Source organism: Coregonus lavaretus (genome assembly GCF_964263955.1).
Source record: "Coregonus lavaretus genome assembly, contig: HAP1_SCAFFOLD_993, whole genome shotgun sequence".
Classification (NCBI taxonomy): domain Eukaryota; kingdom Metazoa; phylum Chordata; class Actinopteri; order Salmoniformes; family Salmonidae; genus Coregonus; species Coregonus lavaretus.
Window position 1 is genome coordinate 53,877 of NW_028164683.1, and position 25,082 is coordinate 78,958.

Sequence of the window (25,082 nt, forward strand, 5' to 3'; positions counted from 1 at the left end):
CAGTCTTTTCTGTCCCTTTCCAGTCTTTCTGTCCGTTTCCAGTCTTTCTGTCCGTTTCCAGTCTTTTCTGTCCGTTTCCAGTATTTTCCATCCATTTCCAGTCTTTTCTGTCACTTTCCAGTCTTTCTGTCCGTTTCCAGTCTTTTCTGTCCCTTTCCAGTCTTTTCCATCCATTTCCAGTCTTTTCCATCCATTTCCAGTCTTTTCTGTCCCTTTCCAGTCTTTCTGTCTGTTTCCAGTATTTTCTGTCCGTTTCCAGTCTTTTCTGTCCCTTTCCAGTCTTTTCTGTCAGTTTCAGTTTTAGCCAATCTGACACAATAACATTCAACCTTGTCTGTTTATTATTATTTATGTCCAGTTACAATCTCAGACCATTCCTTCTCTCCAATAAGGTTATAATGGGAGAGTTAGTCCTTCTCTCCATAAGGTTATAATGGGAGAGTTAGTCCTTCTCTCCAATAAGGTTATAATGGGAGAGTTAGTCCTTCTCTCCAATAAGGTTGTAATGTGAGAGTTTAAGAACCAATATCATATCCAAGACAGACACTCTAGGTTCTTCTCAAATGGCACACTATTCCCTATGTAGTGCACTACTTCTGTTCAGGGGCTGTAGGGGTTGTAGGGCTGTAGGGGCTGTAGGGCTGTAGGGGATGTAGGGGCTGTAGGGGGTGTAGGGCTGTAGGGGGTGTAGAGCTGTAGGGGGTGTAGGGGTGTAGGGGTTGTAGGGCTGTAGGGGCTGTAGGGCTGTAGGGGCTGTTGGGGTTGTAGGGCTGTAGGGGTTGTAGGGCTGTAGGGGTTGTAGGGCTGTAGGGGCTCTTGGGGTTGTAGGGCTGTAGGGGCTGTAGGGCTGTAGGGCTGTAGGGGCTGTAGTGGTTGTAGGGCTGTAGGGGCTGTTGGGGTTGTAGGGCTGTAGGCGCTGTTGGGGCTGTAGGGGTTGTAGGGGCTGTAGGGGTTGTAGGGCTGTAGGGGTTGTAGGGCTGTAGGGGGTGTAGGGCTGTAGGGGGTGTAGGGCTGTAGGGGATGTAGGGCTGTAGGGGCTGTAGGGCTGTAGGGAGTGTAGGGCTGTAGGGGCTGTAGGGGTTGTAGGGCTGTAGGGGCTGTAGGGGTTGTAGGGCTGTAGGGCTGTAGGGAGTGTAGGGCTGTAGGGGGAGTAGGGCTGTAGGGGGTGTAGGGCTGTAGGGGCTGTAGAGCTGTAGGGGCTGTAGGGGCTGTAGGGCTGTAGGGGGTGTAGGGCTGTAGGGCTGTAGGGGGTGTAGGGCTGTAGGGGCTGTAGGGCTGTAGGGCTGTAGGGGATGTTGGGGTTGTAGGGCTGTAGGGGTTGTAGGGCTGTAGGGGCTGTTGGGGTTGTAGGGCTGTAGGGGCTGTAGGGCTGTAGGGCTGTAGGGGATGTAGCGGTTGTAGGGCTGTAGGGGCTGTTGGGGTTGTAGAGCTGTAGGGGCTGTTGGGGCTGTAGGGGTTGTAGGGGCTGTAGGGGTTGTAGGGCTGTAGGGGTTGTAGGGCTGTAGGGGGTGTAGGGCTGTAGGGGGTGTAGGGCTGTAGGGGCTGTAGGGCTGTAGGGGCTGTAGGGCTGTAGGGAGTGTAGGGCTGTAGGGGCTGTAGGGGTTGTAGGGCTGTAGGGGCTGTAGGGGTTGTAGGGCTGTAGGGCTGTAGGGAGTGTAGGGCTGTAGGGGGAGTAGGGCTGTAGGGGGTGTAGGGGCTGTAGGGGCTGTAGGGGTTGTAGGGCTGTAGGGGCTGTAGGGGTTGTAGGGGCTGTAGGGGTTGTAGGGCTGTTGGGGCTGTTGGGGCTGTAGGACTGTAGGGGCTGTAGGGGTTGTAGGGGCTGTAGGGGTTGTAGGGCTGTTGGGGCTGTAGGGCTGTAGGGCTGTAGGGGTGTAGGACTGTAGGACTGTAGGGCTGTAGGGGCTGTAGGGGCTGTAGGGCTGTAGGGGTGTAGGACTGTAGGGGCTGTAGGGCTGTAGGACTGTAGGGCTGTTGGGGCTGTTGGGGCTGTAGGGCTGTTGGGGCTGTTGGGGCTGTAGGACTGTAGGGCTGTAGGGGTGTAGGACTGTAGGACTGTAGGGCTGTAGGGGCTGTAGGGCTGTAGGGGTGTAGGACTGTAGGGGTGTGTTAATACATATGTTTACTATTGAGGGAGTTGTAATGAAATGCTGCATGTGTGTTTATTGAGCCCGATAGAGTTGACATTATGACGTGCAGGAGCTGGGCTGTAATAGGGCTGGAGACCAGCTATAAAGTGAGTGTAATGAAAAGCCAGGTAATTGTTTTGAAAGGGTAACAAGCCCTGGTTTCAATTAGGTTGTACTCCATCCCATCCCCCACCACCGCAGACAAGGAAAATCATGCCACCTCGCTCTATTATTCACAACTTTAGTTTTTTTTTCAATCAATAGAATCTTGAGAGAGAGAGAGAGAGAGAGAGGGTGAGGGAGAGAGTGAGAGAAAGATAGAGAGGGAGAGAGAGAGAGGGTGAGGGAGAGAGAGAGAGGGAGAGAGAGGGACGGAGAGGGAGAGAGAGAAAGTGGGTGAGGGAGAGGGACAAGAATGGATGTAGAGGGTGTTAAATTCTATTTCTCACTATTTTTCTAACTTGAAGTTTTGTTTTTAGCCACACCCAAGTCTTGTAATGAGTGGGAGAAACTCAACGTATTACTTTAGTGGAACACATGTTTTGAAACACACACACTAGGGTTGGGAAACACACACACACTCACTAGGGTTGGGAAACACACACACACACTAGGGTGGGGAAACACACACACACACACTAGGGTTGGGAAACACACACACACACACTAGGGTGGGGAAACACACACACACACACTAGGGTTGGGAAACACACACACACACTAGGGTGGGGAAACACACACACACACACTAGGGTGGGGAAACACACACACACACACTAGGGTGGGGAAACACACACACACTAGGGTGGGGAAACACACACACACACACTAGGGTGGGGAAACACACACACACACACTAGGGTAGGGAAACACACACACACTAGGGTGGGGAAACACACACACACTCACTAGGGTTGGGAAACACACACACACACTAGGGTTGGGAAACACACACACACACACTAGGGTTGGGAAACACACACACACACTAGGGTGGGGAAACACACACACACTAGGGTGGGGAAACACACACACACTCACTAGGGTTGGGAAACACACACACACACTAGGGTGGGGAAACACACACACACACACTAGGGTTGGGAAACACACACACACTCACTAGGGTTGGGAAACACACACACACACTAGGGTTGGGAAACACACACACACACACTAGGGTGGGGAAACACACACACACACACTAGGGTGGGGAAACACACACACACTAGGGTGGGGAAACACACACACACACACTAGGGTGGGGAAACACACACACACACACTAGGGTAGGGAAACACACACACACTAGGGTGGGAAACACACACACACTCACTAGGGTTGGGAAACACACACACACACTAGGGTTGGGAAACACACACACACACACTAGGGTTGGGAAACACACACACACTCACTAGGGTTGGGAAACACACACACACACTAGGGTTGGGAAACACACACACACACACTAGGGTTGGGAAACACACACACACACACTAGGGTTGGGAAACACACACACACACTAGGGTTGGGAAACACACACACACACACTAGGGTTGGGAAACACACACACACTCACTAGGGTTGGGAAACACACACACACACTAGGGTTGGGAAACACACACACACACACTAGGGTTGGGAAACACACACACACACTAGGGTGGGGAAACACACACACACACACTAGGGTTGGGAAACACACACACACACACTAGGGTTGGGAAACACACACACACACACTAGGGTTGGGAAACAAACACACACTCACTAGGGTTGGGAAACACACACACACACTAGGGTTGGGAAACACACACACACACACTAGGGTGGGGAAATAGTCTAGGATTCCATCTGGAATGCATAACAGATAGAATCCATCTCAACATCTCCTCTGGCTCAGGATCAGGAGAGGAGGAGGTACTGTTCTGGGATGGGGAGTGTTCTGCTACATCTGTCCTACTCTGTTCAAAGATTTCACCATTCTTTACTCTCTCTCCCTCTCTCTCTCTTTCTCTCTCTCCGTCTCCCTCTCTCTCTCTCTCTCTCTCTCTCTCTGTCTGCTTTATACAGTTAACTCATCTTAGGCTGTTTTCTCTCCCTGTGTGTGTTTCATGTTCTGGGGCCTGACCTGTGCTCTTTATTTCCAACAGGATGTGAGTGAATTAGTGACATTCTGTAGTAGTTCACAATATAAGATGGTCTTGAGTGCAGCCCAGAGCCCAGCTGTAAGGGAAAAGGACATAGAGAGGAATGGGATCTATTAATACTAGTTCCATCCCTCATCCCTGTCTTCCTGACAACTTACAACCTTCTGCACAATGAACTAGGTCATATCTGTTGTATTATACACTACAGGACAATCATGGGCTCATCTATGGTGCAGGCCAGCTGCAGGAGGGTGGGTTGAGGAAGGGATATGAAGAGAGATGTGATCTATTAGCTATTATTTTTATTATTTTTGACATTTAGCAGACGCTCACTTACAGGAGCAATTAGGGTTAAGTGCCTTGCTCAAGGGCACTTCGACAGATTTTTCACCTAGTTGGCTCGGGGATTAGAACCAGCGACCTTTCGGTTACTGGCACAACGCTCTTAACCACTAAGCTACTTGCCGCCCGTTACATTAAACATAACAGAGTCACGGAGTAATACCATCCCAGTCTTCCTGACCTGGGATGTTCAGAAGAACCCACTTCACAACTCAACATCTGCTTCGCTAACGTGTGTGTGTGTGTGTGTGTGTGTGTGTGTGTGTGTGTGTGTGTGTGTGTGTGTGTGTGTGTGTGTGTGTGTGTGTGTGTGTGTGTGTGTGTGTGTGTGTGTGTGTGCTACAATAATACAACCCTGTCCTTAGTTATCTGCCCCAAGATCAGCATCAGTTGTGGACTTTGTGTGTCACCCTGGTGTTGATGCTGTCCATCCAGAGGAAGATGGAATCCATATACCCTCTTGACTGTTGGGCTTTCCTGCCAGAGTGTTTGTGTTAGGAGATGACTGGCCGATCCGTGGCTGGGTCAGGGAGATAGATAAACACGTTGATTAAAAGAGATCCATTCAACTGTTAGCGGAATGTTCAAGAATACTAGTTTTTATCGCCTGGAACTACGCAACTACGTCAACGTGTTCCTGCCAATGCGATGGGAGGTGACTCTATGGACTGACCGTAGTTGGACTGGGATCTCCAGGATCTCATTGGATGTGTGTGTAATGTTTTCCTACTTGGTCAAGGGGATCCACATGTGATAGCCTGGTGACTGTAGAGAGACTGCTCAGACAGACTGCTGTGGTCAACCAGCCAGGGGAATATTGCTGTAGTTAATCAGGGGCTCATGCCCTGTGCTGTTGCGATGTGTGTCTGCGTGCATTCATCCATCTGCATGGTCTGGACAGCTGCCCAGAGTAGCCACTCTCACAACCACTAATGCTCTGTAATGACTGTCATCTCACACAGTGGCAGCAGGCTGGAGAAAGCTTGGCAAGGGGGAATGGACACACGCACACACACACACACAGACACACACACAGACACACACAGACACACACACAGACACACACAGACACACACACACACACACACACACACACACACACAGACACACACACACACACACACACACACACACACACACACAGACACACACACACACACACACACACACAGACACACACAGACACACACACACACACACACACAGACACACACACACACACACACACACAGACACACACACACACACACACACACACACACACACAGACACACACACACACACAGACACACACACAGACACACACACACACACAAACACACACACACACACACACACAGACACACACGTGTATGATCAAAACAAACTACTGCAGCAGGACACAGATCAGCTACAGCAGTCAGGGCTAGTGGAGTCAACTTTGTGTCCTGATAACGAAGCCAACCATTGTGTAATTTTATTTTTTCTCTCTGTTTTGACCTCTCTTCTAACCCTCTGTGGTTCTGTGTAGGCGGTAGGCTATAGTGTTAAAACGTTGTTACCACTATAATGAATGTCATGGCTAACAGATAGCTAACAGGGTGTTATCATTATAATGTGTGCCATGGCTAACATATAGCTAACAGGTTGTTATCATTATAATGAATGCCATGGCTAACAGATAGCTATAAGGTTGTTACCACTATAATGAATGCCATGGCTAACAGATAGCTAACAGGTTGTTATCACTATAATGAATGCCATGGCTAACAGATAGCTAACAGGTTGTTATCACTATAATGAATGCCATGGCTAACAGATAGCTAACAGGTTGTTATCACTATAATGAATGCCATGGCTAACAGATAGCTCACAGCCTGTTATACCCCAGGTAGCTTGGACCTGGGCTGTGTCTCAAATCTGACAGAGGCTTTGGTCAAAAGTCGTGCACTATGTAGGGAATAGGGTGCCATTTGGTATGCATCCTTGGCTCTCTCTCAGCACCACAACGTGTTGGCAACACCTAACATGACTGACTCTTAGGGAGGAAAGAAAGAAAGCATCCGCTGGCACCACACCTCATGCTCTTGGCACAGGAGTTAGAGTACACTGGCTGTGTGTGAAGGAAACACACCTAGCTAACTCTGTTAGGGCCCTGGAGCGGGGAGCAAGGAGGGAGGAGTCACCTAGCTAACCCTGTTAGGGCCCTGGAGCGGGGAGCAAGGAGGGAGGAGTCACCTAGCTAACCCTGTTAGGGCCCTGGAGTGGGGAGCAAGGAGGAAGGAGTCACCTAGCTAACCCTGTTAGGGCCCTGGAGCGGGGAGCAAGGAGGGAGGAGTCACCTAGCTAACCCTGTTAGGGCCCTGGAGCGGGGAGCAAGGAGGGAGGAGTCACCTAGCTAACCCTGTTAGGGCCCTGGAGTGGGGAGCAAGGAGGAAGGAGTCACCTAGCTAACCCTGTTAGGGCCCTGGAGTGGGGAGCAAGGAGGAAGGAGTCACCTAGCTAACTCTGTTAGGGCCCTGGAGCGGGGAGCAAGGAGGGAGGAGTCACCTAGCTAACCCTGTTAGGGCCCTGGAGTGGGGAGCAAGGAGGAAGGAGTCACCTAGCTAACCCTGTTAGGGCCCTGGAGCGGGGAGCAAGGAGGGAGGAGTCACCTAGCTAACCCTGTTAGGGCCCTGGAGCGGGGAGCAAGGAGGGAGGAGTCACCTAGCTAACCCTGTTAGGGCCCTGGAGCGGGGAGCAAGGAGGGAGGAGTCACCTAGCTAACCCTGTTAGGGCCCTGGAGCGGGGAGCAAGGAGGGAGGAGTCACCTAGCTAACCCTGTTAGGGCCCTGGAGCGGGGAGCAAGGAGGGAGGAGTCACCTAGCTAACCCTGTTAGGGCCCTGGAGGGGGGAGCAAGGAGGGAGGAGTCACCTAGCTAACCCTGTTAGGGCCCTGGAGCGGGGAGCAAGGAGGGAGGAGTCAGGGATGACTTTTAAGGGGACAACAACACTCAAAATATCTTCATTAGGACAAGCTTGATGCTTCACAGGTTGGAGAAATGAGCTAAAGGTTTACAAGACTTGATGTTCAGCTGTCAATGTCATCATCACACACACACAGTAGATCTGGGGCTCATCAGCGTATGTTAGGTCTGTGATTTATCTGGTTGTTGTTGCTGCCCAGGGAGGGGCAGGCTAGGCAGCCGGTTAGGCTCTGTTCTGACTAGGGTTAAGGTTGGGGTTGAGTCAGGTTCTCCTCTCCTCCCCCTCTCTCTTCTTTCCTCTCCTCTCCTCTCCTCTCCTCTCCTCTCCTCTCCTCTCCTCTCCTCTCCTCTCCTCTCCTCTCCTCTCCTCTCCTCTCCTCTCCTCTCCTCTCCTCTCCTCTCCTCTCCTCTCCTCCAGGTCAGTGGGTTGTTATCTGATAGTCACTAAGTGGTGAACCATAAACACACCAGACGACAGACAGACAGACAGCACAGCACAGTGAGGCCATGGTAGCCATCGAGGAGCAGAGCAGACTGCTGCATGAGGAAGTAACCATAACTACACACATCCTGGAAATAATGCAGATAAGGTTCCATCTAAGATAGTTGAGTAAAGACAATGTCCAGAGAGAATGTTCCACCCATAGACATACATCATTACTCCCACCCTTCAGCTTTCGCAATACTGTACTTCCCTCATCAGATTCTTACACTTCTCCAGCAGCTTTGGGAGGACTCAAAGACGTCCGGTAACATGATTTAATACTTATCTTCTGGACACACCTGAGGGGCGGAGTATCTTCTCTTGGTGACACTATCCCTCAACAAGACTTCAGTGGTTGAGTGTTTCCTCTTGTTTCGGTCAGGGTGTTGGGAGTGTGTGTATGCTTGTGTGTGTGTGTGGCTGTGTGCATGTGTGTGTGTGTACTGTAGGGAGGAGGGGGGCATTCAAGTGTTTTCTTCATCCTAACTTGTGAAATTCCCAGCTGCCGCTTGTAATGCTCTCCAGTCAGCAGCCAGGCCATGGGCCAGGCGAGGCTCGTGTCCAGAATCAATCATCATAACCTAACGCCTTATTCCGTGAGCTGCTGTCCCAGTCCTGGCTTAGTCCTAGCCAACTCCCACCCAGCCCAATCCCTGCATGCGAGAACTGTCCTGTCCTGGCCAACTCCCACCTTGTCCAGTCCTGGCCAACTCCCACCTTGTCCAGTCCTGACCAACTCCCACCCTGTCCAATCCTGACCTACTCCCACCCTGTCCAGTCCTGACCAACTCCCACCCTGTCCAATCCTGACCAACTCCCACCCTGTCCAGTCCTGACCAACTCCCACCTTGTCCAGTCCTGACCAACTCCCACCCTGTCCAATCCTGACCAACTCCCACCCTGTCCAGTCCTGACCAACTCCCACCCTGTCCAATCCTGACCAACTCCCACCCTGTCCAGTCCTGACCAACTCCCACCTTGTCCAGTCCTGACCAACTCCCACCTTGTCCAGTCCTGGCCAACTCCCACCCTGTCCAGTCCTGACCAACTCCCACCCTGTCCAATCCTGACCAACTCCCACCCTGTCCAATCCTGACCAACTCCCACCCTGTCCAGTCCTGGCCAACTCCCACCTTGTCCAGTCCTGACCAACTCCCTCCCTGTCCAGTCCTGACCAACTCCCACCCTGTCCAGACCTGGCCAACTCCCACCCTGTCCAGTCCTGGCCATCTCCCACCCTGTCCAGTCCTGACCAACTCCCACCCTGTCCAGACCTGGCTCTACTGGTCCTGCATGTGAGAACAGTCCTGGCTCAGTCCTGGCTCAGTCCTGGCTCTATCCCACACCTGCATGTGAGAACAGTCCCGGCCCAGTCCTAGCTCAGTCCTATCCCTGCATGTGAGAACAGTCCCGGCCCAGTCCTGGCTCAGTCCCATCCCTGCATGTGAGGACAGTCCCAGTTCAGTCCTGGCTGGGTACCATCCCTGCATGTGAGAACAGTCCCAGTCCTGGCTCAGTCCCATCCCTGCATGTGAGAACAGTCCCGGCCCAGTCCTGGCTGGGTACCATCCCTGCATGTGAGAACAGTCCCGGCACAGTCCTGGCTCAGTCCCATCCCTGCATGTGAGGACAGTCCCGGCCCAGTCCTGGCCCAGTCCCATGTCTGCATGTGAGAACAGTCCCAGTCCTGGCTGGGTCCCATCCCTGCATGTGAGAACAGTCCTGGCCCAGTCCTGGCTCAGTCCCATCCCTGCATGTGAGAACAGTCCCGGCCCAGTCCTGGCTCAGTCCCATCCCTGCATGTGAGAACAGTCCCAGTCCTGGCTCAGTCCCATTCCTGCATGTGAGAACAGTCCCAGTCCTGGCTCAGTCCCATCCCTGCATGTGAGAACATTCCTGGCCCAGTCCTGGCTCAGTCCCATCCCTGCATGTGAGAACAGTCCCGGCCCAGTCCCGGCTCAGTCCCATTCCTGCATGTGAGAACAGTCCCAGTCCTGGCTCAGTCCCATCTCTGCATGTGAGAACAGTCCCAGTCCTGGCTCAGTCCCATCTCTGCATGTGAGAACAGTCCCAGTCCTGGCTCAGTCCCATCCCTGCACGTAAGAACAGTCCCAGTCCCAGAACCTAGTCATTGTCCTAATGAAGCAGGCTGGGCCCTGTCCGTCACGAGACTGACTCATTATAACTATATAGTAATACGCCTTCTTTTCCCACAGTACATGATGCTGATATCCCACCATAAATGTTGATTTGTTCCAGTTCCATCCCTGATACGAATGTAGTCCCACTCCTATAGTCACTCCAGCTGACCAGTTGAGAGCTGGAGATCTGAACCAGGCTGGGGTCTGCCTGTCATGGGTTCTGACTTGAGTCTGACTCACTAGATCTGTTTATTAATGCACCTTCCCTTCCCTTCCCATGATGATCATGTCCCAGCACTGGATTTCACTGCATAAGGTTTTGATTAGATCCAGAGAGAAAAAGTAGAACAGTAGAATCTCTGCTGACTCCACTCTCTCGGTATTGAGATGAAAAATCGAAAGATTTATTCAATTTCAGATATGGACATTCCATTTTTTTTTGTCTTTGCAACTGGTGTATCATCCTTGTACAGTCTAATTGTTAATTGGTCAAGTGGGTTGGTAAATTAAACTGACAATCTAGAGGGGATATTTAATTATTGTGGCTTTGCTAGAATTAGAGGAGATGCACTGGCTAACTTCCATATCTCACTGTGTGTGTGTGTGTGTGTGTGTGTGTGTGTGTGTGTGTGTGTGTGTGTGTGTGTGTGTGTGCAGGGGCGTCATGCACCCCAGAAATCTGAGGGGGCACAGGGTATTTGAGGGGGGTGGCCGCCCCCCATCCGGAAGTTAGTGAAGTTTCAATTTTTCAAACACCTGAAACAGCTTTTTCCTGCAATCTAGAGCCATAATAAATAAATAAACGAAATATGCTTCTCTGCATCTCTGCTACAATCTAGGTAAAATATTGAAAGGAATGTAAGTCTTGTTCAGTACATTTAGTTATTGCTTGCTTTTCTAGTCTACCAACCTTGTCAGCAGGCATACCAGCTAAGATAGTTAGACGAGCTAGCTACTCTAACTTGATTGATAGCCTGAAATGGCTTCTTGGTAGCTAGCTGGATCGTCCACTACTGACATGTAGCACCCACCTGAGGGGTGATTCGGCGACTGTAAAAGCACCAGTAAGACCACTACACCACAGCAGTAGTCTAGAAAAGCCCCAGACGAAGCGAGCCTCACCTCACACCGCAGTCCACTTCCTCTAGGAACTGGGGCATTCAAATCATATTAGCAAGCTAGCTAGCTATTAAAGCCAAATACAAACTGGCTTGCCATAATTAGTCCTGCAATTCTGTGGGTCACCACCAGATATTTCAGTTAATCTACCAACAAGTTATCAAAAACTAAAAAAGTTGATTAAAAAAAATTAATACAAAAACACTTGTACAATATGTAGAATGTTTACAGAGCTCTCTGCCTAGGGTACCTCATGGTGCCATGACAACCACGGAACTCAGTTATGAGTTAAGATAACTTAGTTTTGAGGTTGTGAGATTGGGAACCTATCTGGGCTAGCTAAAGCCAAAGTGGCTAGTAGTATTACAGAGAAACAAACAAACAAAAATAATTACAATTCTAACAATTTTTTTAAACAAGACAAATCTGAGGGGGCATGACACTTCTGTGCGTGTGCGTGTACAGTGCATTAGGAAAGTATTCAGACCCGTTCACTTTTTTTAAAATTTTGTTACGTTACAGCCTTATTCTAAAAATAGGTTTTTAGAAGTTTTTGCATATTTATTACAAATAAAAACGGAAATATTACATTTACATAAGTATTCAGACCCTTTACTCAGTACTTTGTTGAAGCACCTTTGGCAGCGATTACAGCCTCGAGTATTCTTGGGTATGACGCTACAAGCTTGGCACACCTGTATTTGGAGAGTTTCTCCCATTCTTCTCTGAAGATCCTCTCAAGCTCTGTCAGGTTGGATGGGGAGCATAGCTGCACAGCTATTTTCAGGTCTCTCCAGAGATGTTCGATCGGGTTAAAGTCCGGGCTCTGGCTGGGCTACTCAAGGGCATTCAGAGACTTGTCTCGAAGCCACTCCTGCGTTGTCTTTGCTGTGTGCTTAGGGTTGTTGTCCTGTTGGAAGGTGAACCTTCGCCCCAGTCTGAGGTCCTGAGCACTCTGTAGCAGGTTTTCATCAAGGATCTCTCTGTACTTTGCTCCGTTCAGCTTTCCCTCGATCCTGACTAGTCTCCCAGTCCCTGCCGCTGAAAAACATCCCCACAGCATGATGTTGCCACCACCATGCTTCACCGTAGGGATGGTGCAAGGTTTCCTCCAGACGTGACGCTTGGCATTCAGGCCAAAGAGTTCAATCTTGGTTTCATCAGACCAGAATCTTGTTTTTCATGGTCTGAAAGTCCTTTAGGTGCCTTTTGGCAAACTCCAAGTGGGCTGTCATGTGCCTTTTACTGAGGAGTGGCTTCCATCTGGCCACTCTACCATAAAGGCCTGATTGGTGGAGTGCTGCAGAGATGGTTGTACTTCTGGAAGGTTCTCCCATCTCCCCAGAGGAACTCTGGAGCTCTCTCAGAGTGACCATCGGGTTTTTGGTCACCTCCCTGACCAAGGCCTTTCTCCCCCGATTGCTCAATTTGGCCGGGCGTCCAGCTCTAGGAAGAGTCTTGGTGGTTCCAAACTTCTTCCATTTAAGAATGATTGAGGCCACTGTGTTCTTGGGGACCTTCAATGCTGCTGAAACTTTTTGGTACCCTTCCCTAGATCTGTGCCTCGACACAATCCTGTCTCGGAGCTCTACGGACAATTCCTTCGACATCATGGCTTGGTTTTTGCTCTGACATGCACTGTCAACTGTGGGACCTTATATAGACAGCTGTGTGCCTTTCCAAATCATGTTCAATCAATTGAATTTACCACAGGTGGACTCCAATAAATTTGTAGAAACATTTCAAGGATGATCAATGGAAACAGGATGCACCTGAGCTCAATTTCGAGTCTCATATCAAAGGCTCTGAATACTTACGTAAATAAGGTATTTCTGTTTTTTATTTTTCATAAATTTCATAATTTGATCCATTTTAGAATAAGGCTGTAACGTAAACAAAATGTGGAAAAAGTGAAAGGGTCTGTATACATTCCGATTGCACTGTGTGTGTGTGTGTGTGTGTGTGTGTGTGTGTGTGTGTGTGTGTGTGTGTGTGTGTGTGTGGTACAAAGAGGTAGATGGCTGTGGAGAGTCAGTGCATCTGCCATAAAATGTCATGCCCTAGGCTGTAGCACCACTCTATAGTCTTCCACACATGCTAAACAGATAAGAAACAACAAACATGGTCTCAGTCCCAAATGGCACCCTATTCCCTGTGGGCCCTGGTCAAACGTACTGCACTATATAGGGAAGTGGGTGCCATTTGGGACTCAGATATGAAGAATAGGAACTGACTGAATCTATGAATGAATGCCGGTGTATGTATGTGTGTGTGTGTGTGTGTGCGTGTGTGCGAAGTTGGCGTGTGTGACTGAAAGTTAATACAATTTCGACTGCATCCTCAACCACAACTTTCCAGACAACAAAGTAATTACTGTCTAGTCTGCCATACTCTGTATTCTTCCTAATACTTCACTTTTGTAAAGACTATTATCTGACGGGTTGGTAACTAGGAAACGACTGAGACTATCATCTGACGGGTTGGGAACTAGGAAACGACAGAGACTATAATCTGACTGGTTGGGAACTAGGAAACGACAGAGACTATCATCTGACGGGTTGGGAACTAGGAAACGACTGAGACTATCATCTGACGGGTTGGGAACTAGGAAACGACAGAGACTATTATCTGACGGGTCGTGGGAACTAGGAAACGACCGAGACTATCATATGACGGGTTGGGAACTAGGAAACGACGAGACTATCATCTGACGGGTTGGGAACTAGGAAATGACTGAGACTATTATCTGATGGGTTGTGGGAACTAGGAAACGACAGAGACTATCATCTGACGGATTGGGAACTAGGAAACGACTGAGACTATCATCTGACGGGTTGGGAACTAGGAAACGACTGAGACTATCATCTGACAGATTGGGAACTAGGAAACGACAGAGACTATCATATGACAGGTTGGGAACTAGGAAACGACCGAGACTATCATCTGACGGGTTGGAAACTAGGAAATGACTGAGACTATTATCTGATGGGTTGTGGGAACTAGGAAACGATTGAGACTATCATCTTACTGGATGGGAACTAGGAAATGACTGAGACTATTATCTGTTGGGTTGTGGGAACCAGGAAACGACAGAGATTATTATCTGATGGGTTGGGAACTAGGAAACGACAGAGACTATTATCTGACGGGTTGGGAACTAGGAAACGACTGAGACTATTATCTGAGGGGAACAAGGAAACAACAGAGACTATTATCTGACGGGTTTGGAACTAGGAAACGACAGTGACTATTATCTGACGGGTTGGGAATTAGGAAACGACTGAGACTATTATCTAATAGGTTGTGGGAACTAGGAAACGACAGAGACTATTATCTGATGGGTTGGTAACTAGGAAACGACTGAGACTACCATCTGACGGGTTGGTATCTAGGAAAAGACAGAGACTATTATCTGATGGATTGGGAACTAGGAAACGACAGAGACTATTCTCTGACGCGTTGTGGGAACTAGGAAACGATAGAGACTATTATCTGACGGGTTGGGAACTAGGAAACGACAGAGACTATTATCTGACGGGTTGGGAACTAGGAAACGACAGAGACTATTATCTTACGGGTTGTGGGAACTAGGAAACGACCGAGACTATCATTTGACGGGTTGGGAACTAGGAAATGACTGAGACTATTATCTGATGGGTTGTGGGAACTAGGAAACGACAGAGACTATTATCTGACGGGTTGGGAACTAGGAAACGACTGAGACTATAATCTGACGGTTGGTAACTAGGAAACGACTGAGGCTATTTTCTGATGGGTCTGTAACTAGGAAACGACTGAGGCTATTATCTGATGGGTTGGGAACTTGGAAACGACAGAGATTATTATCTGACGGGTTGGGAACTAGGAAACGACAGAGACTATTATCTGACGGGTTGGGAACTAGGAAACGACTGAGACTATTATCTGATGGGTTGGGAACTAGGAAACAACTGAGACTATTATCTGAAGGGTTGGGAACTAGAAAACGACAGAGACTATTATCTGATGGGTTGGGAACTAGGAAACGACAGTGACTATTATCTGACGGGTTGGGAACTAGGACATGACTGTAACTATTATCTAATGGGTTGTGGGAACTAGGAAACGACAGAGACTATTATCTAATGGGTTGGTAACTAGGAAATGACTGAGACTATTATCTGACGGGTTGGTGTCTAGGAAAAGACAGAGACTATTATCTGATGGATTGGGAACTAGGAAACGACAGAGACTATTATCTGACGCGTTGTGGGAACTAGGAAACGATAGAGACTATTATCTGACGGGTTGGGAACTAGGAAACGACAGAGACTATTATCTGACGGGTTGGGAACTAGGAAACGACAGAGACTATCATCTGACGGGTTGGGAACTAGGAAACGACTGAGACTATTATCTGACGGGTTGGGAACTAGGAAACGACAGAGACTATCATCTGACGGGTTGGGAACTAGGAAATGACTGAGACTATTATCTGTTGGGTTGTGGGAACCAGGAAACGACAGAGATTATTATCTGATGGGTTGGGAACTAGGAAACGACAGAGACTATTATCTGACGGGTTGGGAACTAGGAAACGACTGAGACTATTATCTGACGGATTGGGAACTAGGAAACAACTGAGACTATTATCTGAGGGGAACAAGGAAACAACAGAGACTATTATCTGACGGGTTTGGAACTAGGAAACGACAGTGACTATTATCTGACGGGTTGGGAATTAGGAAACGACTGAGACTATTATCGAATAGGTTGTGGGAACTAGGAAACGACAGAGACTATTATCTGATGGGTTGGTAACTAGGAAACGACTGAGACTATCATCTGACGGGTTGGTATCTAGGAAAAGACAGAGACTATTATCTGATGGATTGGGAACTAGGAAACGACAGAGACTATTCTCTGACGCGTTGTGGGAACTAGGAAACGATAGAGACTATAATCTGACGGGTTGGGAACTAGGAAACGACAGAGACTATTATCTGACGGGTTGGGAACTAGGAAACGACAGAGACTATTATCTTACGGGTTGTGGGAACTAGGAAACGACCGAGACGATCATTTGACGGGTTGGGAACTAGGAAATGACTGAGACTATTATCTGATGGGTTGTGGGAACTAGGAAACGACAGAGACTATTATCTGATGGGTTGGGAACTAGGAAACGACTGAGACTATTATCTGACGGTTGGTAACTAGGAAACGACTGAGGCTATTTTCTGATGGGTCTGTAACTAGGAAACGACTGAGGCTATTATCTGATGGGTTGGGAACTTGGAAACGACAGAGATTATTATCTGACGGGTTGGGAACTAGGAAACGACAGAGACTATTATCTGACGGGTTGGGAACTAGGAAACGACTGAGACTATTATCTGATGGGTTGGGAACTACGAAACAACTGAGACTATTATCTGAAGGGTTGGGAACTAGGAAACGACAGAGACTATTATCTGATGGGTTGGGAACTAGGAAACGACAGTGACTATTATCTGACGGGTTGGGAACTAGGACATGACTGTAACTATTATCTAATGGGTTGTGGGAACTAGGAAACGACAGAGACTATTATCTAATGGGTTGGTAACTAGGAAATGACTGAGACTATTATCTGACGGGTTGGTATCTAGGAAAAGACAGAGACTATTATCTGATGGATTGGGAACTAGGAAACGACAGAGACTATTATCTGACGCGTTGTGGGAACTAGGAAACGATAGAGACTATTATCTGACGGGTTGGGAACTAGGAAACGACAGAGACTATTATCTGACGGGTTGGGAACTAGGAAACGACAGAGACTATCATCTGACGGGTTGGGAACTAGGAAACGACTGAGACTATCATCTGACGGGTTGGGAACTAGGAAACGACTGAGACTATCATCTGACGGGTTGGGAACTAGGAAACGACAGAGACTATTATCTGATGGATTGGGAACTAGGAAACGACAGAGACTATCATCTGACGGGTTGGGAACTAGGAAACAACTGAGACTATTCTCTGACGCGTTGTGGGAACTAGGAAACGATAGAGACTATTATCTGACACGTTGTGGGAACTAGGAAATGACTGAGACTATTCTCTGATGCGTTGTTGGAACTAGGAAATGATAGAGACTATTATCTGACGGATTGGGAACTAGGAAACGACAGAGACTTTCATCTGACGGGTTGGGAACTAGGAAACGACTGAGATTATCATCTAACAGGTTGGGAACTAGGAAACGACCGAGACTATCATATGACGGTTTGGGAACTAGGAAACGACTGAGACTATTATCTGATGGGTTGTGGGAACTAGGAAACGACAGAAACTATTATCTGAAGGTTTGGGAACTAGGAAACGACAGAGACTATTATCTGACGGGTTGGGAACTAGGAAACGACAGTGACTATTATCTGACGGGTTGGGAACTAGGAAATGACTGTGACTATTATCTAATGGGTTGTGGGAACTAGGAAACGACAGAGACTATTATCTAATGGGTTGGTAACTAGGAAATGACTGAGACTATTATCTGACGGGTTGGTATCTAGGAAAAGACAGAGACTATTATCTGATGGATTGGGAACTAGGAAACGACAGAGACTATTATCTGACACGTTGTGGGAACTAGGAAACGATAGAGACTATTATCTGACGGGTTGGGAACTAGGAAACGACAGACACTATTATCTGACGGGTTGGGAACTAGGAAACGACAGAGACTATCATCTGACGGGTTGGGAACTAGGAAACGACTGAGACTATCATCTGACGGGTTGGGAACTAGGAAACGACAGAGACTATTATCTGACGGATTGGGAACTAGGAAACGACAGAGACTATCATCTGACGGGTTGGGAACTAGGAAACGACTGAGACTATTCTCTGACGCGTTGTGGGAACTAGGAAACGATAGAGACTATTATCTGACACGTTGTGGGACCTAGGAAATGACTGAGACTATTCTCTGATGCGTTGTGGGAACTAGGAAACGATAGAGACTATTATCTGACGGATTGGGAACTAGGAAACGACAGAGACTTTCATCTGACGGGTTGGGAACTAGGAAACGATTGAGACTATCATCTTACTGAGGTTATTATCTGATGGGTTGGGAAGTAGGATGCGACAGAGAGAGAGAGAATATTTGTTTGGATATTACCAGTCATTAAGCGAAGAGTAGTTACACTGGGAGGTTAGTGTGTTTGTGTGTTTGTGTGTGTGCGTGTCTGTGGCTGTGGTGATAATAGTCATGAAGGGGACACCATGATGGAAACCACACACCACGCTCGCACGCATGCACATGCTAAACCCACACACACACACCTCGCTCACGTGCCCGCATGTGTACACCCACACACACACTCACATACATCACGCTCGCATGCATCCACGTGCGCACACACACAAACACACCACGCTCGCATGGACACACACACACACACACACACACACACCACGCTTGCGTACACACACACACTCTCCTGCTGTCTCTCTCTTATCGCTATACCCCCAGCCCCCCTCACAATGACTGACCCCTTTTATGGCATTACTGTATATATAATTTCAACACAAGGAAACACTTAACTCAGCCTATTGACCTGTCATATGATAAAGAGCTGGGAGTAATGATCAATCAAATCAAGCCATGTGTGTGGTTATCAAGTCATACTTTGATAAATGTCTGTATGCTTATGATGTTGTTAATAATTTACTGCCTTCTCCATTCATGTGGTCGTTTGGACACATGTTTAGCTACAAGGTCATCAGGAACATATGTATAATATTTATTATAATAATTTATAACACATTTATAATAAGATTTTAGTTATTTGGGATTTGGTAAGGCAGTGTTATGTTATATTTATGAGTTGTTTGTAAACATCTTTATGTGTGTCATCAGGGAAGCATTTGACACTTTCAGAAAACAACCATCAGGGCCAAGATGTGAGCTATTTTAGCTGTGGTAAGGTAATGTTATGTTATGAGTGATGCAGCAACAACTGGACATAGTGTGTGTGTGTGTGTGTGTGTGTGTGTGTGTGTGTGTGTGTGCTCTGTGTCCCTGTTACTGTCCATAGAGCATTTACAGCCTGCTCTAAGTGTGAGAGCCAAATGGCACCCTATGCCTTGTTTAGTGCATTACATTTGACCAGGGCCCATAGGAACTAGGGTGCCATTTGGGACACAACCTATAACACCTGCTACAGCTACATCAGCCATGGTAAACCTCTTCCCCTGCTGTTACTGTCTGGATCTTCTGACCAGACCTCTCCACATAGCTCCCAGTACATTACCATCAGCATCTACCAGACCTCTCCACATAGCTCCCAGTACATTATCATCAGCATCTACCAGACCTCTCCACATAGCTCCCAGTACATTACCATCAGCATCTACCAGACCTCTCCACATAGCTCCCAGTACATTATCATCAGCATCTACCAGACCTCTCCACATAGCTCCCAGTACATTACCATCAGCATCTCCCAGAACTCTCCACATAGCTCCCTTTACATTATCATCAGCATCTACCAGACCTCTCCACATAGCTCCCAGTACATTATCATCAGCATCTCCCAGACCTCTCCACATAGCTCCCTTTACATTATCATCAGCATCTCCCAGACCTCTCCACATAGCTCCCTGTACATTATCATCAGCATCTACCAGACCTCTCCACATAGCTCCCTGTACATTATCATCAGCATCTACCAGACCTCTCCACATAGCTCCCTTTACATTATCATCAGCATCTCCCAGACCTCTCCACATAGCTCCCTTTACATTATCATCAGCATCTACCAGACCTCTCCACATAGCTCATTTTACATTATCATCAGCATCTACCAGACCTCTCCACATAGCTCCCTTTACATTATCATCAGCATCTACCAGACCTCTCCACATAGCTCCCTGTACATTATCATCAGCATCTACCAGACCTCTCCACATAGCTCCCTGTACATTATCATCAGCATCTACCAGACCTCTCCACATAGCTCCCTTACATTACCATCAGCATCTACCAGACCTCTCCACATAGCTCCCTGTACATTATCATCAGCATCTACCAGACCTCTCCACATAGCTCCCTTTACATTATCATCAGCATCTACCAGACCTCTCCACATAGCTCCCTTTACATTATCATCAGCATCTATCAGACCTCTCCACATAGCTCCCAGAACATTATCATCAGCATCTACCAGACCTCTCCACATAGCTCCCTTTACATTATCATCAGCATCTCCCAGACCTCTCCACATAGCTCCCTTTACATTATCATCAGCATCTACCAGACCTCTCCACATAGCTCCCTTTACATTATCATCAGCATCTACCAGACCTCTCCACATAGCTCCCAGTACATTATCATCAGCATCTACCAGACCTCTCCACATAGCTCCCTTTACATTATCATCAGCATCTACCAGACCTCTCCACATAGCTCCCTTTACATTATCATCAGCATCTACCAGACCTCTCCACATAGCTCCCTTTACATTATCATCAGCATCTACCAGACCTCTCCACATAGCTCCCTTTACATTATCATCAGCATCTACCAGACCTCTCCACATAGCTCCCTTTACATTATCATCAGCATCTACCAGACCTCTCCACATAGCTCCCTTTACATTATCATCAGCATCTCCCATACCTCTCCACATAGCTCCCTTTACATTATCATCAGCATCTACCAGACCTCTCCACATAGCTCCCTTTACATTATCATCAGCATCTACCAGACCTCTCCACATAGCTCCCTTTACATTATCATCAGCATCTACCAGACCTCTCCACATAACTCCCTGTACATTATCATCAACATCTACCAGACCTCTCCACATAGCTCCCTTTACATTATCATTGACATCTACCAGACCTCTCCACATAACTCCCTGTACATTATCATCAACATCTACCAGACCTCTCCACATAGCTCCCTTTACATTACCATTGACATCTACCGGACCTCTCCATATAGCTCCCTGTACATTATCATCAACATCTACAAGACCTCTCCACATAGCTCCCTGTACATTATCATCAACATCTACCAGACCTCTCCACATAGCTCCCTTTACATTATCATTGACATCTACCAGATCTCTCCACATAGCTCCCTGTACATTATCATCAACATCTACCAGACCTCTCCACATAGCTCCCTTTACATTACCATTGACATCTACCAGACCTCTCCATATAGCTCCCTGTACATTATCATCAACATCTACCAGACCTCTCCACATAGCTCCCTGTACATTATCATCAACATCTACCAGACCTCTCCACATAGCTCCCTGTACATTATCATCAACATCTACCAGACCTCTCCACATAGCATGGGAGTGGAATTAGAAACTAAAGTCACTGAATGGCACTCACTCACCACTGTAAAATCACCACCAGGAATTCAGGTCACAGAGCACCTTTCACATAAAAATTATGAACTCTCAGCCCCTATTCCACCCCTTGTGCCTGGTAATTCCCACACGTTCACCCCTATTCCACCCTTGTGCCTGGTCCTTCCTGCATGTTCAACCCTATTGTCTCCTCTCTGTTGATCCCAACATGTAAATAAATCCAAGTTGGCGACTAGTGCGGTCGTGTTCTCTGTTGTGTGTCCGTGTAAATAGACAGTTTTTTGTATTTTTTTGTATTTTACGTATATATTTCCCTATCACACTTTTCATCCTTCTACTAAATATACTTTCCTGCAACCCGCCTCACTCAATGTGGAACGGATTCTATTATTTATTCACCTTTATCTAGAATCTCCAGTTGAAACTAGCTAGCCAGCTAACTAGCTAACTAGCTACTTGCTATTAGCCACCGTTAGCGGTTTTCACCCAGAACATTGGATTTTCTGCCGGAATAACTGAATCACTGGACCTTAACACTGGATCGCAACTAGCTAGCCGCAACCGAATGGATGTTGCTGTAAATCACCACTGCCCCCGAAGCAAGCACCAGTTAGCCTTGAGCTAGCCTCGAGCCAGGCCCATATCTACCTCTTGTCTACCCGACGGGAGTAGCCAGCTAACTAGCTACTTGCTATTAGCCACCGTTAGCGGTTTTTCACCATTGTCCGTGGCCTGCACTACCTACCAGCCAGCTCTAGCCTGGACTATTATCGGCCAGTCTGCACTGTCTGCACAGCGCGTTATCGACCCAGAAGATATCGGATTTTCTGCCGGAATCACTAAATCACTGGACCTTTAACACCGGATCATCGCAACTAGCTGCAACCAAATGGATGTATTTGTTGGCTAATCAGCATTGAGCTAGCCTCGAGTCAGGCACATCTCCCGGCTATCTACCTATCTGTCAACAAGACGGTACCTCCTAGAGTCGACACGGAGCCCCGCCGATCCATCACGACTGGTCTGCCGACGTAATCGTCTGTGGTTTGAACAGGCTTCCCGTTGCGACGACCACGAAGATCCATCTGCTAGCCCCGGCCCGCTAGCACATGAAAACAACAGCCGTGCTTCCTGCTCGCTGTGCTGTAGCACCAATTCGAACTGCTCTCGGACTCACATATTGCTGTTCACTGGACCTTATGATCACTCAGCTGCACAGCTGATGCCTGCTGGACTGTTCCTTTACACGGTACCCTGTCCTGTTTAGCCTCAGCCCAAACTTTCATCGCCATTACCAGTTGTTGTCTTAGCTCTCTCTAATAACACCTGTGATTGCTTTATGCCTCTCTCCCATGTCAATATGCCTTGCCTATTGCTGTTCCAGTTAGTTAGTATTATACAATTTCACTGTAGAACTCCAAGTCCCTCTCAAACTGCCTCAAATAGCTCCTTTGTTCCACCCCCCATACACGCCGAGACCGGCTCAATCGGTGCCTCCAGTGATGCTATCTCTTTCATTGTTACCCAACGCTTAGTTTTACCTCCACTGTACTCATATCCTTCCATATCCTTGTCTGTACATAATGCCCTGAATCTATTCTACAACGCCCGGAAATCTGCCCCCTTTATTCTCTGTACCCAACGCACTAGAAGACCAGTTCTTAAAGCCTTTAGCCGTATCCTTATTCTAGTCCTCCTCTGTTCCTCTGGTGATGTAGAGGCTAACCCAGGCCCTGCAGCCCCCAGTATCACTCCTACTCCCCAGGAGCTATCATTTGTTGACTTCTGTAACCGTAAAAGCCTTGGTTTTCTGCACGTTAACATCAGAAGCCTCCTTCCTAAATTTGAGTTATTCACTGCGTTAGCACACTCCGCCAACCCTGATGTTCTAGCAGTGTCTGAATCCTGGCTTAGGAAGGCCACCAAAAATTCTGAAATGTCCATCCCCAACTACAACATTTTCCGTCTAGATAGAGCTGCCGAAGGGGGTGGAGTTGCAATCAACTGTAGAGATAGCCTGCAGAGCTCTATCATACTATCCAGGTCTGTGCCCAAACAGTTTGAGCTCCTACTTCTAAAAATCCACCTTTCCAGAAATAAGTCTCTCACTATTGCGGCTTGCTACAGACCCCCCTCAGCCCCAAGCTGTGCCCTGGACACCATATGTGAATTGATTGCCCCCCCATCTATCCTCAGAGTTCGTACTGCTTGGTGACCTAAACTGGGATATGCTTAACACCCCGGCCATCCTACAATCCAAACTAGATGCCCTCAATCTCACACAAATTATCAAGGAACCTACCAGGTACAACCCTAATTCCGTAAACATGGGCACCCTCATAGATATCATCCTGACTAACTTACCCTCTAAATACACCTCCGCTGTCTTCAACCAGGATCTCAGCGATCACTGCCTTATTGCCTGCCGTCCGTAACGGGTCCACGGTCAAACGACCACCCCTCATCACTGTCAAACGCTCCCTAAAACACATTAGCAAGCAGGCCTACCTAACTGACCTGGCCCAGGTATCCTGGATGGATATCGATCTCATTCCATCAGTAGAGGATGCCTGGTTGCTCTTTAAAAGTGCTTTCCTCTCAATCTTAAATAAGCATGCCCCATTCAACAAATTCAGAACTAAGAACAGATATAGCCCCTGGTTCTCCTCAGACTTGACTGCCCTTTACCAGCAGAAAAACATCCTGTGGCGTACTGCATTAGCATCAAATAGCCCCCGCGATATGCAACTTTTCAGGGAAGTTAGGAACCAATATACACAAGCAGTTAGGAAAGCAAAGGCTAGCTTTTTCAAACAGAAATGTGCATCCTGTAGCACTAACTCCAGAAAGTTTTGGGACACTGTAAAGTCCATGGAGAATAAGAGCACCTCCTCCCAGCTGCCCACTGCACTGAGGCTAGGAAACACTATCACCACCGATAAATCTACAATAATCGAGAATTTCAACAAGCATTTTGCTACGCCACTACCCTGGCCACCAGCTCTCCACCCTCTTGGAGGTTGTGTTGTAGTAGAATCCTTCTGATGGGCCATCCAGTCTTCTTGGAGGTTGTGTTGTAGTAGAATCCTTCTGATGGGCCATCCAGCCCTCTTGGAGGTTGTGTTGTAATAGAATCCTTCTGATGGGCCATCCAGTCCTCTTGGAGGTTGTGTTGTAGTAGAATCCTTCTGATGGGCCAGCCAGTCCTTTTGGAGGTTGTGTTGTAATATAATCCTTCTAATGGGCCATCCAGATCTCTTGGAGGTTGTGTTGTAGTAAAATCATTCTGATGGGCCATCCAGTCCTCTTGGAGGTTGTGTTGTAGTAGAATCCTTCTGATGGGCCAGCCAGTCCTTTTGGAGGTTGTGTTGTAATATAATCCTTCTAATGGGCCATCCAGACCTCTTGGAG

The 25,082-nt window shown here is 47.8% G+C and overlaps 1 protein-coding gene across 1 annotated transcript in view; it reads left to right on the plus strand.

Annotated features, from left to right (window-relative positions):
• Positions 1–5,201: 5,201 nt before the first annotated feature.
• LOC311116775 (uncharacterized protein) overlaps positions 5,202–25,082 on the plus strand; it is a gene marked incomplete at its 5' end in the record, with an annotated part of 40,222 nt that continues 20,341 nt past the window's right edge. The window contains 2 exons of the mRNA XM_084191814.1: positions 5,202–5,276; positions 6,132–6,134. Coding sequence (XP_084047940.1) covers positions 5,202–5,276; positions 6,132–6,134 — 78 coding nt within the window. The remainder of the gene's footprint in view (positions 5,277–6,131; positions 6,135–25,082) is intronic.